The sequence below is a fragment of the Heloderma suspectum genome, chromosome 1 (assembly GCF_057233095.1).
Source record: "Heloderma suspectum isolate Gila_16-S chromosome 1, 16-S_ref, whole genome shotgun sequence".
Lineage (NCBI taxonomy): Eukaryota > Metazoa > Chordata > Lepidosauria > Squamata > Helodermatidae > Heloderma > Heloderma suspectum.
Window position 1 is genome coordinate 208579708 of NC_139458.1, and position 16149 is coordinate 208595856.

General features: G+C 45.9%; 1 protein-coding gene across 1 annotated transcript in view; it reads left to right on the forward strand.

Moving 5' to 3' along the window:
- Window positions 1–16149, forward strand: part of LOC146358672 (aldehyde oxidase 1-like) — a 118798-nt gene that overhangs the window by 63558 nt on the left and 39091 nt on the right. Inside the window, exons 24-27 of the mRNA XM_084817116.1 lie at window positions 263–349; window positions 4016–4207; window positions 6445–6672; window positions 11267–11362. Of these exons, the coding sequence (XP_084673242.1) occupies window positions 263–349; window positions 4016–4207; window positions 6445–6672; window positions 11267–11362 (603 nt within the window). The remainder of the gene's footprint in view (window positions 1–262; window positions 350–4015; window positions 4208–6444; window positions 6673–11266; window positions 11363–16149) is intronic.

Sequence of the window (16149 nt, forward strand, 5' to 3'; positions counted from 1 at the left end):
CTAAGTCTTAGTTACTGGCAGTCAGAACTGTAAGCTTAAATATGCTGGTATTTTTGCTGTTTCTGGTATTTTGGGCCCTGCATCCTTTTGCCTTCACCCCTGCCACCAAGGGCTTTGCAGAAACTGAGAAGCCCTCTGGATGAAAGAGGTTCAACAGCTCTGTTTGACATTCTGCTGTAGTACGTTTTAAAGAATAGATTTAATATCAGAATAGGTTTTAAGAATTCTCAAACTAACCTGCACCTGCATTGATCTAATTTAGATTGGCTTCATGAATAATGGCAGAATCTTGGCTGTGGATATCGACACGTACATTAATGGAGGATGCACCCCTGATGACTCTGTTCTGGTGAGTGCTTCTTAGCCAGGCTGATTTTTCAAGTCGTACAATAGAAAAAGAGAAAATCCCATCTACCTATGAAAACAACAGGGAAAAGACAGATTTTGCATACCCTTTGGTAACACCATTTCATGATGGAATGCAATAGACTACGTAGGGGCTTTTCCAGATAATTTAAAAAAACCCACCCCCCTTTTTCCTCTTAGTGCTATAATTTACATTAGCATCAATCCAGCTTCAGTAGTTCAATTTCCTCTCATTATTAAAGGGGAGTGGTTCTTGCTGCAGGGGATTTAAATTGCTGCATATTTGCTCCTGTGTTTGGTTGGCACAAGATGAGAGCTCTGAGCCTCTAAAGAAGAGTACATAAATAAATAAGAAAACACAACTCCTTTAAAGTTTGCAAAATGGCCCTGGTTTGTGGTGAGGGTGAGGCAGAGGGGGAGAGATTTTGTTGCTTATCATTAGAGTGGCCACTTAGACATTGTCAAAAACACAACAATGGAGGATACATATTTTCATAAAATTTGCATATGCTAATGTATATATGGAAATTTAGAAATAATTGTTGTTGTTGTTCAGTCGTGTCCGACTCTTCGTGACCCCATGGACCATAGCACGCCAGGCCTTCCTGTCCTGCGCTCTCTCCCGGAGCGTGCTCAAGTCCATATTCATTGCATCCGTGATGCTATCTAGCCATCTCATCCTCTGCCGTCCCCTTCTCCTTTTGCCTTCAGTCTTTCCCAGCGTCAGGGTCTTTTCCAGAGAGTTTTGTCTTCACATTAGGTGGCCAAAATATTTGAACTTCAGCTTCAGTATCTGTCCTTCCAATGAGCACTCAGGGTTGATTTCCTTTAGGATGGACTGATTTGACCTCTTTGCAGTCCAGGGGACTCGTAAGAGTCTTCTCCAGCACCACAGTTCGAAAGCTTCAATTCTTCGGCGCTCAGCCGTCCTTAGAGTCCAGCTGGGAAAACCATAGCTTTGATTATACGGACCTTTGTCGGCAAGGTGATGTCTCTGCTTCTTACTATGCTGTCTAGGTTTGCCATAGCTTTCCTCCCAAAGAGCAAGCGTCTCTTAATCTCATGGCTACAGTCACCGTCTGCGGTGATCTTGGAGACCAAGAAAATAAAATCTGTCACTGCTTCCATTTCTTCCCCTTCCATATGCCGGGAAGTGATGGGGCCTGATGCCATGATCTGAGTTTTTTTAATGTTGCGTTTCAAACCAGCTTTTGCACTCTCCTCTTTCACCCTCAACAAGAGGCTCTTGAGATCCTCTTCGCTTTCTGCCATTAGGGTGGTATCGTCTGCATATCTGAGGTTGTTGATAATTCTCCCGGCAATCTTAATTCCGACCTGTGATTCATCCAATCCGGTGTTTCTCATGATGTACTCTGCATATAAGTTAAATAAGCAGGGCGACAATATGCAGCCTTGTCGTACTCCTTTCCCAATTTTGAACCAATCGGTTGTTCCATGTCTGAATCTTACTGTTGCTTCTTGACCCTCATACAGGTTTCTCAGGAGACAGGTAAGGTGGTCTGGTACTCCCATCTCCCATGTCATAATTGTGTCAAAGTCATTATAAAGTAAGTCCCTGTGATATTTGTAATAATATTCTACATTGCACTCACAATCTCAATGGGTGCAATACCTAGAGAAAAGTCACACTTTCCCAGCAACATTATTGTACTTAGATCTTTCTGTCCATTTCTCGAGAGGGACATTGGGACTTCTGACAAGTACATTTCCCCTTACTTAAAAAAAATATTATTTTTAATTCATGTGTTACTCTTCAGCATGTATCTGGCCCAGAAAATAAAATTTAAAAAATCACTAAAACATAAAAAATTAATATGTCAGCAATTAAACTAGAGCACATAAAATAAGAGTTAAGATCAACTGTAAAAGAAGGATCATCAACAATTAAGTCCAAAAGTAGCAATAATAAAACCAGCCATAACACTCGACTTATCCTGTGAAGGAACAGAATTAATTTTTTATATTTAGTTTTCTGTTACTTATTATGGGATTAAGTGCAAGTGTGCGTGTGCTACTGAATTTCAGCCAAAAGGTCAGTTAGATTATAGAAGCCAGGATATCTGCTCAGGAAGCCAAAGGTTTGCAGAAGGGTCAACTGAAGGAGGAAGAAAAAAAGGTTGGAGGAGGTTAATAGAAGGTCAGAGGAAAATTTTCGGAGATGGAAATTTAAGTTGCAAAGGGAAACAAGAAACTACCCTCCTCATTGGGTTGGATTGGGGAAGGGAGGGGGAAAAAACTGATTTTAAGATAAAAAGGCCTAAGGCAGAAGCAGAAAAACAGGTAGAAGCAGAGAAAAGCCCAAAGTCTAGGGAGGGGGGGGGGGAAGAGCTGCTGGAACTGGAGGACTGTTTGAGAAAGTGCTCGATCTCTGGCAGTAAGATATTACTTCTAAAGGCACCTGGATAAAACAGGGAAATAGTCTAGTTAGGTTAGCTGGATGTGTTTATCCCTGGTTATTTTATTACCCTATTGCTTGTGTGGTTTTTATGGGTAGTTTGTGTATGTGTGTGTGTGTGTATATATCCATTCAGATCTTACAACTTTTTTCTATTAACATTTTTCTTCAGTAAACTTTTAAACATTGTTATTTGAAAGTTCGTACTCTCTTTTCATTTGGGTTACCCACCCCATGTCTAATGGCCAACCCCAACACTACCTAAAGTAGATACCTGGGATCCAGAGAGTTTTAAGGCTGGTTTGGTGGAGGCAGCCGGGGTCAGGGGGAGATTTCTACCTGGTGGCAGTGGAAGAATCTGCCCAGGAAGAAAAGGGCAAACAGGAATGGGGCAACACTATTTTGCCTGGTTTCCCTTCCGCTCACAGAATAGGGCGCAGCTGGTCTGTGATACATCCAAAGCCCTTTTAAGATAAAAGTGTGGAGTCCACCGTAAAGAGAGGAGCACAAACAAACTTGGTGTTTTGGGCAACGTACCTTTCTCAAAATATGTATGGACTATGTGAGATGGCTGTGAAACAGTCACACGCTTCCTGGAAGCCCCTGCGCACGTACAGCCCCCTTTTATGGGTTCATCAGAATGCACATAGAAGGGTGTGGCCTGAGGGGTGAGCAGACATTGGGGGCATGGCTAGGTAGTGCGGTCCTGACTCCTTTTCCCCACCCCGCCCCCGAACACTTGTGGAGGCCTTATGAAATGGGCTAGCGTCAATAGGCATTGGGCTTTATTTACTTGCATTGGTCGTGACACACAGAATCCAAGGTTAGTATCCAATGTCAGTCCTATGTAGAGTAGACCTATTGAAATGAATGAGACTTAATTTGCTCCCAACCAACTTAACTTCCATTCATTTCAATGGGTCCACTCTACATAGAACTAACATTGGATACTACCCCAAGTCTTAACACCTATCTTGTCTGCTTGATCCCCTACTTATTTCTGCCTTTTCAGCCTACCTCCTCTTGCCTGTTTTCCTTTTTGCTTATCTTGACCTGGCAAGAGACCTAGTAGCACAGCAGTTCCCCTCTGGCAATCCCCTTTCTCATAATATTTGCTACCAAAGCCATTGACATAAACAGAGGCAGCCGTTTTCCAAGTTCAGGCAGGAGCCAATTCTAATGTTAGAAGATGGATCGTTCTAACGCGCAGCTGTTGGTGTTTCGATCATGCAGGTTGCAGAGGTGCTCCTGCTGGAAATGGATAATGCTTACAAGGTTCCAAATGTCCGATGTCATGCCCATGCATGTAAGACAAACTTGCCGTCCAACGTTGCATTTCGAGGCTTTGGTTTCCCACAAGGAGGTTTGGTTACCGAAGCCTGGGTAACACGTGTTGCAGCCAGATGTGGCTTATTACCAGCACAGGTATTGGCGGCGGGGGGGCATGGGAAGAGAAGGAATGGAATGCATGTGATTCTGAAAGTCTGAAGAGGAAATAAAAAGGTTGTGCTGCTTCCAAGCCATTTTTGAGAAACAGTATGAAGGCTGGATATAAACTCCAAAATAAGGGCTGATGTCAGGGCTGGGGAACCTCCCACCTGATAGGCTGCCCCATTCAGCCAGCAGAGGCATTGAGTGTGGCTTCTCCCCCTCCACAAAGCCTTGCCCCATTCAGAGAAGCAACAGGAGGTGAGAGAGCAACTGAGCTTCATCCTCAAGGGGTGTTGCTTGTGGCTGGGCTCCGTCAGTTTTGCTCCTCCCTTGCCTTCCCCAGTCAGGGAAGTGGAGGGAGAGTGAAGCCCGCTTTGGACTCAACTGGCACTTCGAGGAGAAGCTCTTTGAGGCACTGACTGAGTCCACTTCGCTCTTCCGCCCACTTTCCCCAGTTGGGGAAAGGGAGGGGGCAGCAAAGCCAGGGAAGGGGTGGGGGCAACAAAGCCAGCACACAACTGAGCCAGGGCTTTGAGCAGCTAAGGTGCTGTGTGTGCGCACGTTTGTGTATGTGAGTGTGTGTGTCTGTGTTTGTGCATGTGTGAATGTTTGTGTGTGTGTGTCTCCAAATGTGTGTGAGTGTTTGGGAGTGGGGGACAAGTGTGTTAGGGGCACTCCCAGCAATGGGAGTGGCCCTGGCTACTTTGGGTTGTGGCCCTGCCCGCTGCTGGCATGCAGCCCCCAACACATTTGTCTAGAGCCAGTTCAGCCCTTGGGCTGAATTAGGTTCCCCATCTCAGGCTTATATATGACCAGAAGGAAGAAGGAACTGGGGGCAGGGGGAGAGAGAACATAGCCTTCTGAGGAGAAAGAGTCAGCTTTGAGACAAACACCAGCTGGTCAGAGACTTGACACAGGGCTGCTGAGATATTGAAGTAGCCAGAAGCCTAGAGTGAGAAAATATATGACAGAGCACAATATCCCCTGAGAGAAATGTGACCTGAATCTTTCACTTTGGTCATCTAGTGGCCGGGGGGCGGGCAGGGGGCCACCATTTTGGAACTCAATCCCAACAATGGTTTTACTACCATGAATAGTTTAATAGTCCTCTCTGTTTCATGGGGCTGAAGTTGACCACTGGCTATTGCTGATGGATCATTGAGCATGGGGAAAAGGAAAGCTTGTAGGAGCCCTACAGGGTGCAGAGGCTAAGTCCCTTACAGCTGGAATGTACCCTGAGAAATTGACATTGTCTTAAAATAAGATATAGATATAAGCCTCTATTAAAAATGATGCACTATCCAATATCTAGGTCCTGATCATATAATTGAAGGTGCAATCCTATGGAGATAGTCGTCAGCCTCCGATCCCACCTCCCCTCCGGCCATCCTGCATTTTTGGCTAGACAGGCAATTTCGCCTGTCTAGCTGAGGAGCTTTGGAGCAGGAGCAGGGGATGCCACACAACACATAGGAAGCTGCATAATGCAGCTTCCACAGTCTCCTCCCCTTCCGACCCCTGGGACCACCCCCTTTTCACCGTCTCCATGCTCCATTTCCGAGTGCGGAGATGTAGCCAGTGCGGAGAAAACCGCACCAGCTACAAGGGGGTGGGGGAGGGGCAGGGGAGAGTGGTTTCTGAGAAACAAAGGTCAGAGCCCTGGCTCTGACCTCGTTTCCCAGAAACCCAGAAATCCTATGGCTCTCTGGACAGTGTCTAGTGGCCATAGGATTGCTCCCTGACTATGTTTTAACACCTTTGTGTGTCTAAAACCTATTTGGGGGCATCCGGAACATTATTGCTTCATACTTGTATAAATGCCAGTGTAATACCTGCATTATCATATGCCCTGGGCATATTTTATGGAAAATCAAGGGACAAATGTAGTAAATAAGCTATGATCTGGCAGTATACCAGGTTATTGACCTGGCAGTAGACCAAAACACATCATATGCAGGTGTGAAATGTCTTTTTTTTTTTTTTTTTAAATTACATATCCTGGAGGATATGTAAGCTCCTCCAGGAGCCTTTTTGGCTGAAGAGAAAGGTAAAAAAAAAAATTGAGAGAGAAAGCTTTAAAAAGAAATAAATAAATAGACCCTTTACCAAATTCCACACCTAAACCCAGAAATATCTTTAAAAAGTTTGTCTTATGTAAATAAATTCAGGCTCTCAAAGCTCAATGTAAATGTGATGCTGTATTAAAGTTTATTGTAATACTTGTCTTCCAGGTTAGGGAACTAAACATGTACCAAGAAAATGAACAGACACCTTATAAACAGGAGCTCAAGCCAGAAAACCTCCTGCGATGCTGGAAAGAATGTATGGAGAAGTCTGAATATCACACCAGGAGAGCAACTGTGGATGAGTTCAACAAGCAAAATTACTGGAAGAAAAAAGGACTTGCCATTATTCCCACGAAGTTCCCAGTTGGTTTTGGCACACGCTTCCTAGGTCAGGTCAGTGTGAAAATATCCATCAGTATGCCGACTATAAATATCAATTTGTACATCACTGCATTCCCATGCTGGATATGTCTCTGTGTATTACATTACAGTCTGACGAGACAATCTCAAAGGCATAGGCTCCCTGTGAGAACAAAAACGGGCAACCTCCCATAGCCACACCGCTTACGGCTGGTCCTGGTGAGCTTGCTGGTGGTCAGCACGGCACAGAGGTGGGAGTGAGGAACATCGACACTGGAACCAATTCTTTAGTGAAGTGGTGGGCTCTCCCACACTGGAGGCATTCAAGATGAGGCTGGACAGCCATCTGTCAGGGATGCTCTGACTTGGGTTCCTGCATTGAGCAGGGGGTTGGACTCGATGGTCTTATAGGCCCCTTCCAACCCTACTAGTCTATGATTCTGTGATCACTCGTGGCTGTGTGTGTGGTTTAATGACTGCCCAGACATGGGGCTAGTCAGTCAGTCATGTTTGTTCACTCAAAGCCAGAGGTCATCACAAATGCCACATTTCAGACAATGTAGTGGTAGACAGAAACCAGGTAATCAAAGTTAAATAGCAATTGTGAGCCTGTAGCCTGGGGGAGGGGGTGAAGCTGGGGGGCCTTGCCCCCCAAATTTTCTCTGCCTCCAAATTTTTTTTACAGACAAATAATTAAAAAAACAGGGCACAGTTTCATCTTCAAAGGGCCTGCAAACCAGATGAACTGTCCCCATTACTCCCCGCCCCCCCCGCCCCCCGCTACCAAACCTTTAGGCTGGTTACGGGCCTGGGCGACTGTAGGGCCATATTCAGATTAAACTAATCTTAGGTGAAATCCATCATAATAACTATATTTAATTTTCTCCATGTCAGGGAACAGTAATCCATTGTGCAAACTTGTAATACAGGCTGCTAAGGCAAACAAAGATACGATATGTGTAATAATTTATCTAAAGCATGGAGTGGCCTATGAGAGGAGGTGCTAGAAAATGGGTAGCAGCTATAATAATAGAAGTTTCCTGTAATTAGGTGTTCATTAGGAGTTGCTGAGTGAGTGACTGAGAAAGAATGCTACCACCTAGTTCTTTCTGATTCTGCATGCATCAGTCCCGCTCCTCATTCTTCCACTGGGTGTGTCTGCATTCACCTGATATTCCCACTGATGTCTGCAGGTCGGGGATCACATGCTAGGGGAGAATACATTTCTCTCAGGAAAAGCACTTACCCGTCCACTGGAGAGCAAGCTGCCCTCCTGTCCATCCGCAGTTACTGCTTGTTTCACAGCATGTTCCCTGCAAGGAAGTTTATCATCATAGACCAGAAGCGAATATTTGACCAGAAGTACCAACAGCTGGAGAAGAGCACTTTGTGTTTGCCAACGAAGATGGCCGTATTCCCCACACGTGATGGAAACCTGCATTAGGGGGGTTGAGCCAGTAGGACCCCCCTTCATGTACACAGTGTACTTCTCCTGCGTCTTGTATATGTGAGAGACTGCTACAGCCTGTGAAGTAAGGGAGGGCTGTTAAGCCAGCATGTAGTTTCCCCAGTAGCGGGGGAAGAAGGAGAGAGACTCTGTGGCCATGGATGCTTGAATGCTCTGCCCTCTATCGTTTTTCAGGGAGAAGAGGGATAGAGGAGGTTCAGGTGTCTTGCTCTGTGTCCTGGTCTTCCTCTTCCTTGATGGCAACATCCTCACTTGCTAACGTTTGTGGGATTCTTTGCCCCAGTTGCAAGGGTGAAGCTGAGATTACTGGTGGGGTTTGTATCTGGAGCCTTGCAGCATCCGACAAACATTCTGCAAGGAGGCAACAAGTATTCTTCATCTGCCCTTCCTACTTTGGGGGGGGGGTGTTGGCTGTTAGTTGTTTTGCAAAGTGCTCCCTTTCTCCAAAGCTCTCAGTTACATGCCCACAGTTGTCTAGACCAGGGGTGGGCAGAAGGTAGATCTCCAGATGTTTTGGACTTCAACTCCCAGCATTCCTGATCACCGGCCATACAGGCAGAGACTTATGTGAGCAAAGCTAAGTAGCCCTGTGTAGCCCCACATGTTGACATATGAGCTGTGTTCCCCCATAAGGGCTTATTTACTCCTGATGGTGTGCTGTGATTAGCAGCAGAGTAGATCAGAATCCTTTCCTTTGTTGTGAATGTGGAAACTAGTAAGAAGAAAGAGAAGAGGCCATCTGGGGTTCTCCCATTTTTGCCTATGGGAGTGCTTTTATTTATGTCACCCATTTGCAGTTTTTGCATGCATAATGTTTTGTTATTGTCAGGTTAGGACTGACCACCTGGGCAGGCACAGCATTCCTATTAGACTGCATTTATTTTATTTATACAATGCTCACGTTATTTATTTGTGCTCCTTGGTTGGTGGTGGATGATCAACATAGTAGTTATGGTGGCATTGTGATCCATCAGTGCAATGGGGGGGCAGGGTGAGGAGACAACTCCAGATGCTGAAAGAAGATTTACAGGGGCCACAGGGGCCCCTGAGGAAGAATCTTCCAAAATTTGTTGGGCCTACAAATACAGTCAGGGCCAGGAATATTGGAACAAGGATAACTGTTTTGGCAGTTGGCCTCTGTACACCTCCACATGAAGTTGAAAGGAAACACACCCAGATGGGAGCGAAGTCAGGACTTTCAGCTGTCATTCAAGGGGTTGGACAAAAGTGGGGCACTAACCATTCAGGAAGGACAGCCAGTGGCATACACACACACCCCTATCGTTGGTGGCTCATAAGTAATGGAATGAATGGCTGACAAGCAGCTGCATGGCCAGGTGTGGCGTGTTTCCTGGGTGCCCCATGACCAGTCAAACAGATAAAAGGCCTGGAGGTGGTTCTGAGTGTTACATTTGCATTTGGTAGGTGTTCACTGGAACCCACAACGTGAGTTCCAAAGAGGTGTCCATGTGAGTGAAGGAGGCCATCATTAGGCTGAGGAAACAAAATAAACCCATGAGAGAGATCGCAAAAACAGTGGGAGTGGCCAACACAACAGTTTGGAACATCCTGAAAAGGAAGGAATTAACTGGCAAGTTCAGCAACAGCAAAAGGCCTGGAAGACCACGAAAGACAACTACAGTGGATGACCGCAGAATTCTGCTCATGGTGAAGAGGAACCCTTTCACAACATCTAGCCAGGTCAAGAACGCTGTTGCGGAGGTAGGCATGTCACTGTCAACATCTACAGTCAAGAGACGGCTTTATGAATGTAAATACAGAGGCTTCACAACAAGGTGCAAACCACTGGTAACGCTCAAGAACAGACAGGCCAGATTAGCCTTTGCCAGCAAACACCTAAAAAAGCCTGCCCAGTTCTGGAATAAGATTATTTGGACTGATGAAACCAAGATTAACTTGTACCAGAATGATGGGAAGAGAAAAGTATGGAGAAGGAAAGGAACAGCTCATGATCCAAAGCATACCACATCATCTGTCTAACATGGTGGAGGCAGTGTTATGGCATGGGCATGTATGGCTGCCGATGGAACCGGGTCACTGGTGTTTATTGATGACCTGACTGCTGATAAAAGCAGCAGGATGAATTCTGAAGTGTATAGGGCTATACTTTCTGCTCAGATTCAGCCGAATACTGCCAAACTGATAGGACACCGCTTCATATTGCAGATGGATAATGACCCAAAACATACAGCAAAAGCTACCCAAGAGTTTCTCCAGGCAAAGAAGTGGGATGTTCTTCCATGGCCAAGTCAGTCACCTGATCTCAACCCAATAGAGCATGCTTTTCACTTACTGAAGACAAGACTGAAGGCAGAAAGACCCACAAACAAGCAGCAGCTGGAGGCAGCTGCAGTAAAGGCCTGGCAAAGCATCTCGAGGGAGGAAACTCAGCATTTGGTCATGTCCATGGGTTCCAGACCTCAGGCAGTCATTGAGTGCAAAGGATTTTCATCCAGGTATTAAAGGCGATCCTTAAGTTTGAAATGATGTTGGTTTGTTCCATTACTTATGAGCCACCAACGATAGGGGTGTGTGTGTATGCCACTGGCTGTACTTCCTGAATGGTTAGTGCCCCACTTTTGTCCAACCCCTTGAATTACAGCTGAAAGTCCTGACTTCGCTCCCATCTGGGTGTATTTCCTTTCAACTTCAGTGTGGTGGTGTGCAGAGGCCAACTGCCAAAACAGTTATCCTTGTTCCAATATTTCTGGCCCTGACTGTACATCTTCTTTCAGGATCTGAGTTTTCACCTTCTTTTTTTCCTAATTGTGGAGGTATCCCATTTTGGGGCACAGGGCAGGCTGAATGGCACACACTGTCAATGGCACACAGTTGCATCAGCTCTGTCCTGTGATGCAACTGCTCCTCACATGTGCACACGCACGCCAGAATACACCAGAATGCAACCTCATGGTAGGACGAGCCATGGCTATGCTAGTGTGTGATGCAGCAGACTGTAGAAGCCATCCTATCGCTGCCCTGTAAAGGTTTGTTTTATAATTCTTTACGTTTAGATATTCATTCAAATAAACACAATCTCTATAAACCTAGGTAACCTGCCCCAAAATACTTCTGCTTGTTTTTAATGCACTGTGCAGAGTCAAAGAGTCTGTGCTCTTTATTCAATTTTTTTTGTAGGCTGCTGCTCTGGTTCATTTATATACCGATGGGTCTGTGCTCCTGACTCATGGTGGTATCGAAATGGGACAAGGACTTCACACCAAAATGATCCAGGTACTAGGAGCCATATGTCTCTTATGTATATGTGCGTGTGTATAACAAATAATTTTAATGAGATTTATTTCCTATAGATTCATTCCTTTAACCCTCCATCAACAGTGGAATATGTTGAGGTGGACTGTTAAATTCCTTTAACCCTCCAGCATCCCAGCAGCACTGAAATGCTGGCTTGAGTGAGGGGATCAAGGCCATGGTGAACGCCTCCCTTGAGGAGGGAGTGATGCCATCAGCCCTCAAGGAGGCAGTGATAAGACCGCTCTTAAAGAAGCCCTCCTTGGCTCCTCAAGTTTTGAACAACTTTCGCCCAGTCTCAAATCTGCCATTTTTGGGCAAGGTGATTGAGCGGGTGGTGGCGGTGCAGTTGAAGGCACACTTGGAAGAAACTGATTATCTAGACCCATTTCAGTCGGGCTTCAGGCCTGGGCATGGGACAGAAACGGCCTTGGTCGCCTTGGTAGATGATATGAGGAGGGCTCTGGATAGGGGTGAATGCTCCTTCCTTGTTCTCCTCGACCTCTCAGCGGCTTTCGATACCCTTGACCACGGTATCCTCCTGGACCACCTGGAGGGGTTGGGCATTGGGGACACCGTATTGCGGTGGTTCTGGTCCTTCCTCTCCGGCAGGTACCAGAGGGTAGCACTGGGAGAGGAGGTTTCGGACCCGTGGCCACTTACTTGTGGGGTGCCACAGGGTTCCATCCTCTCCCCGATGCTATTTAACATCTATGTGAAGCCACTGGGGGCTTATCATCAGGAGGTTTGGGGTGCAGTGTCATCAATATGTGGATGACACGCAGCTCTACCTCTCGTTTAAATCTTCACCAAGGTTGGCCGTAGAATCCCTGTCCAAATGTCTGGAGACAGTGAGTGGCTGGATGGGGAGGAATAGGCTGAAGCTGAACCCTGACAAGACCGAGGTACTTTTGGTGGGAGACAAGAGGAGGCTGGGGGATGTTGACCTGGTGTTGAATGGGGTACAGCTACCCTTGAAACACCAGGTCCGCAGCCTGGGGGTCATTTTGGACTCTCAGCTGTCCACGGAGGCTCAGGTGTCAGCTGTGAGCCGGACAGCGCTGTATCAACTACATCTGATACGGCGGCTGTGCCCCTTCCTTCCCGACCATCTGCTCCCATCGGTAGTACATGCCCTGGTCTCCTCTCGTTTAGACTACTGTAATGCGCTCTATGTGGGGTTACCCTTGAAGACGGTTCGGAAACTGCAGCTGGTACAGAACGCGGCAGCTCGCCTGATTAAAGGCAGCCGCCGGCGAGATCACATCACTCCAGTGCTGAAGGAGTTGCACTGGTTACCAGTTGTTTTCCGGGCCAAATTCATGGTGTTGGTTTTGACCTTTAAAACCCTATATGGTTCCGGCCCAGCCTATCTTAAGGAGCGCCTCCAGCAACACCAGACAGGCCGCTTAACAAGATCAGCCTCGGATGGCCTTCTCTCTGTCCCATCAGCCAGGACAGCTAGACTGGTGGGGACGAGGGAGAGGGCCTTTTCTGTGGTGGCCCCCACTCTGTGGAACTCCCTCCCTAGGAAACTCCGTCATGCCCCCTCTTTAATGAGCTTCCGTCGTGCATTAAAAACGTGGCTGTTCAGGCAGGCATTTGGGGTGGGTTAGGGTATTTTAGAAAATGTTTTTATTGTAGAATTTTATTGTTTTAAATTGTTTTTATTGTATGTTGTACATCACCCAGAGTGGCTGGGTGACCAGCCAGATGGGCGATTAAGAAATTTAATAATAATAATTTAATTTAATAATAAATAAATAAAATAAATTCATAAAACTTTTGAGTCAGTCTTTCATAACTCCACGTTCCAGGTAGTACTCAATCATGTCAAGGTGTGATATTATTATTATTATTATTATTATTATTATTATTATATACCCCACCCTTTTCCCAGTACTGGGACACAAGGCGGCTTGCAAAAATTAAAACATATACAATTAAAACATATGAAAATATACAAAAGTTAAAATATAAAATAAACAATAATGCAATTAAAGTTATATTAAAACATTAAAACCGCATTTTAAAACAGCATTTTAGCAGCTTACCCCCAAATTCCAACTATGTCCCAAAGGCCTGCTGGAACAAGGGTGTTTTAGTCTGCCTCCAGAAACACATCAAGGAGGGAGCCATCCTAGCCTCCCTGGGAAGGGTGTTGCACAGCCGTGGGGCAGCCACCAAGAAGGCCTTCTCCCGGGTTCCTACCAAACGTGCCAGTGACAGTGGTGGGTCTGAGAGATGGGCCTCCCCGGAAGATCTCAGGACACAGGCAGGTTCATAAGGGAAGATATGGTTTCAGATAACCTGGACCAGAGCTGTATAGGGCTTTATAGGTCATAGCCAGCACTTTGAATTGTGCCCAGAAACAGACTGGAAGCCAATGAAGCTGTTTTAACAAGGGAGTTGTATGCTCCCTGTAACCAGCCCCAGTCAACAGTCTGGCAGCAGCTCTTTGAACGAACAACAATTTCCGAACACTCTTCGTAGGCAGCCCCACATAGAGCGTGTTGCAGTAATCCAAACGAGATGTAACTAAGGCATGTCTCACTGTGGCCAGATCAGACATCTCCAGGAACGGGTGCAGTTGCCACACTAGTTTTAATTGTGCAAAAGCACTCCTGTCCACCGCTGAAACCTGAGCATCCAGGCTTAGGGCCAAATCCAGGAACACCCCCAAACTGCAAACTTGAGTCTTCAGGGGGAGTGTAACCCCATCCAACACAGGCTGAATCTCTATTCCCTGATCTGCCTTTTGACTGACCAGGAGCACCTCTGTCTTGTCTGGATTAAGTTTCAATTTGTTCTCCATCATCCAGTCCGTTACTGACGCCAAACACTGGTTAAGGACAGAAACAGCTTCCTTGGAATCTGTTTGAAAGGAGTAGTAGAGCTGGGCGTCATCAGCATATTGGTGGCACTGAACTCCAAAACTCCGGACAACCTCTCCCAGCGGTTTCATGTAGATATTAAATAGCATGGGGGACGGAACAGAACCCTGAGGGACCCTGCAAACTAACAGCTATGGAGTCAAACAGGCATCTCCCAACACCACCTTCTGAGTTCACCCCACTAGGAAGGAAAGGAGCCACTGTAAAACAATATCCCCAAGTCCCATCCCAGCAAGGCATCCCAGAAGGATACCATGATTGATGGTATTGAATGGCGCCGAGAGGTCCAGCAGAACTAACAGGGACACACACACCCTGTCCTGTTCCCAGCGTAGGTCATCCACCAAGGAGACCAAAGCTGTCTCCATCCTGTACCCAGGCCTGAAACCAGATTGAAATGGATCATGATAATCCATTTCATCCAGGAACCCCTGGAGCTGGGAGGTCACCACATGCTCTAATACCTTGCCCAAAAATGGTACATTAGAGACTGGACGATAGTTATCTAGTATGGTGGGATTCAGGGAAGGCTTCTTCAACAGAGGTCTCACAACCACCTCTTTTAAGCACAATGGAACAATACCTTGTTCCAAAGAGGCATTAACCACTCCCGTTATCCACTCATGGCTATCAGGGACATTAAGATCTTTCCTGTGTAGTTCTTCTGTGTATTCTTTCCACCTCTTCTTAATCTCATCCACTTCTGTTAGGTCCCTGCATTCTTTGTCCTTTATCATGCCCACCTTTGCACAAAACGTTCCCTTGAGATATCCGATTTTCTTGAAGAGATCTCTAGTCTTTCCCATTCTGTTGTTTTCCTCAATTTCTTTGCATTGTTCATTTAAGAAGGCCTTCTTGTCTCTCCTTGCTATTATCTGGAACTCTGCATTCAGTTGGGTATATCTTCCCTTTTCTCCCTTGCTTTTCGCTTCCCTTCTTTCCTCAGTGACTTGTAAAGCCTCATCAGACAGCCACTTGGCTTTCTTGCATTTCTTTTTCTTTGGGATGGATTGAGTTGTTGCCCCCTGAACAATGTTACGGACCTCCGTCCATAGTTCCTCAGGCACTCTGTCTATCAGGTCTAATCCCTGAAATCTATTCCTCACCTCCACTGTATATTCATCAGGGATATGATTTAGGTCATACCTGAATGGTTTAGTGGTTTTCCCTACGTTCTTCAGTTTAAGCTGAAATTTTGCAAGAAGCAGCTCATGATCTGAGCCACAGTCAGCTCCAGGTCTTGTTTTTACTGACTGTATAGAGCTTCTCCATCTTTGGCTGCAAAGTACATAATCAATCTGATTTCGATATTGACCATCTGGTGATGTCCATGTGGAGAGTTGCCTCTTGTTCTGTTGGGAAAGCGTGTTTGCTATGATCAGCGTGTTCTCTTGGCAAAACTCTATTAGCCTTTGTCCTTCTTCATTTTGTACACCAAGGCCATACTTGCCTGTTATCCCGCTTATTTCTTGACTTCCTACTTTAGCATTCCAATCCCCTATGATGAAAAGGACATCTTTTTTTTGGTGTTAGTTCTAGAAGGTGTTGTAGGTCTTCATAGAACTGATCAACCTCAGCTTCTTCGGCCTCAGTGGTTGGGGCATAGACTTGAATTACTGTGATGTTGAATGGTTTGCCTTGGATTCATACTGAGATCAGTCTATTGTTTTTGAGATTGTACCCCAGTACTGCTTTTCCCACCCTTTTGTTGACTATGAGTGCTACTTCATTTCTTCTAAGGGATTCTTGCCCACAGTAGTAGATATAATGGTCACCTGAATTAAATTCGCCCATGCTTGTCCATTTTAGTTCGCTGATTCCCAAGATGTCGATGTTCAATCTTGCCATCTCATGTTTGACCACTTCCAGCTTACC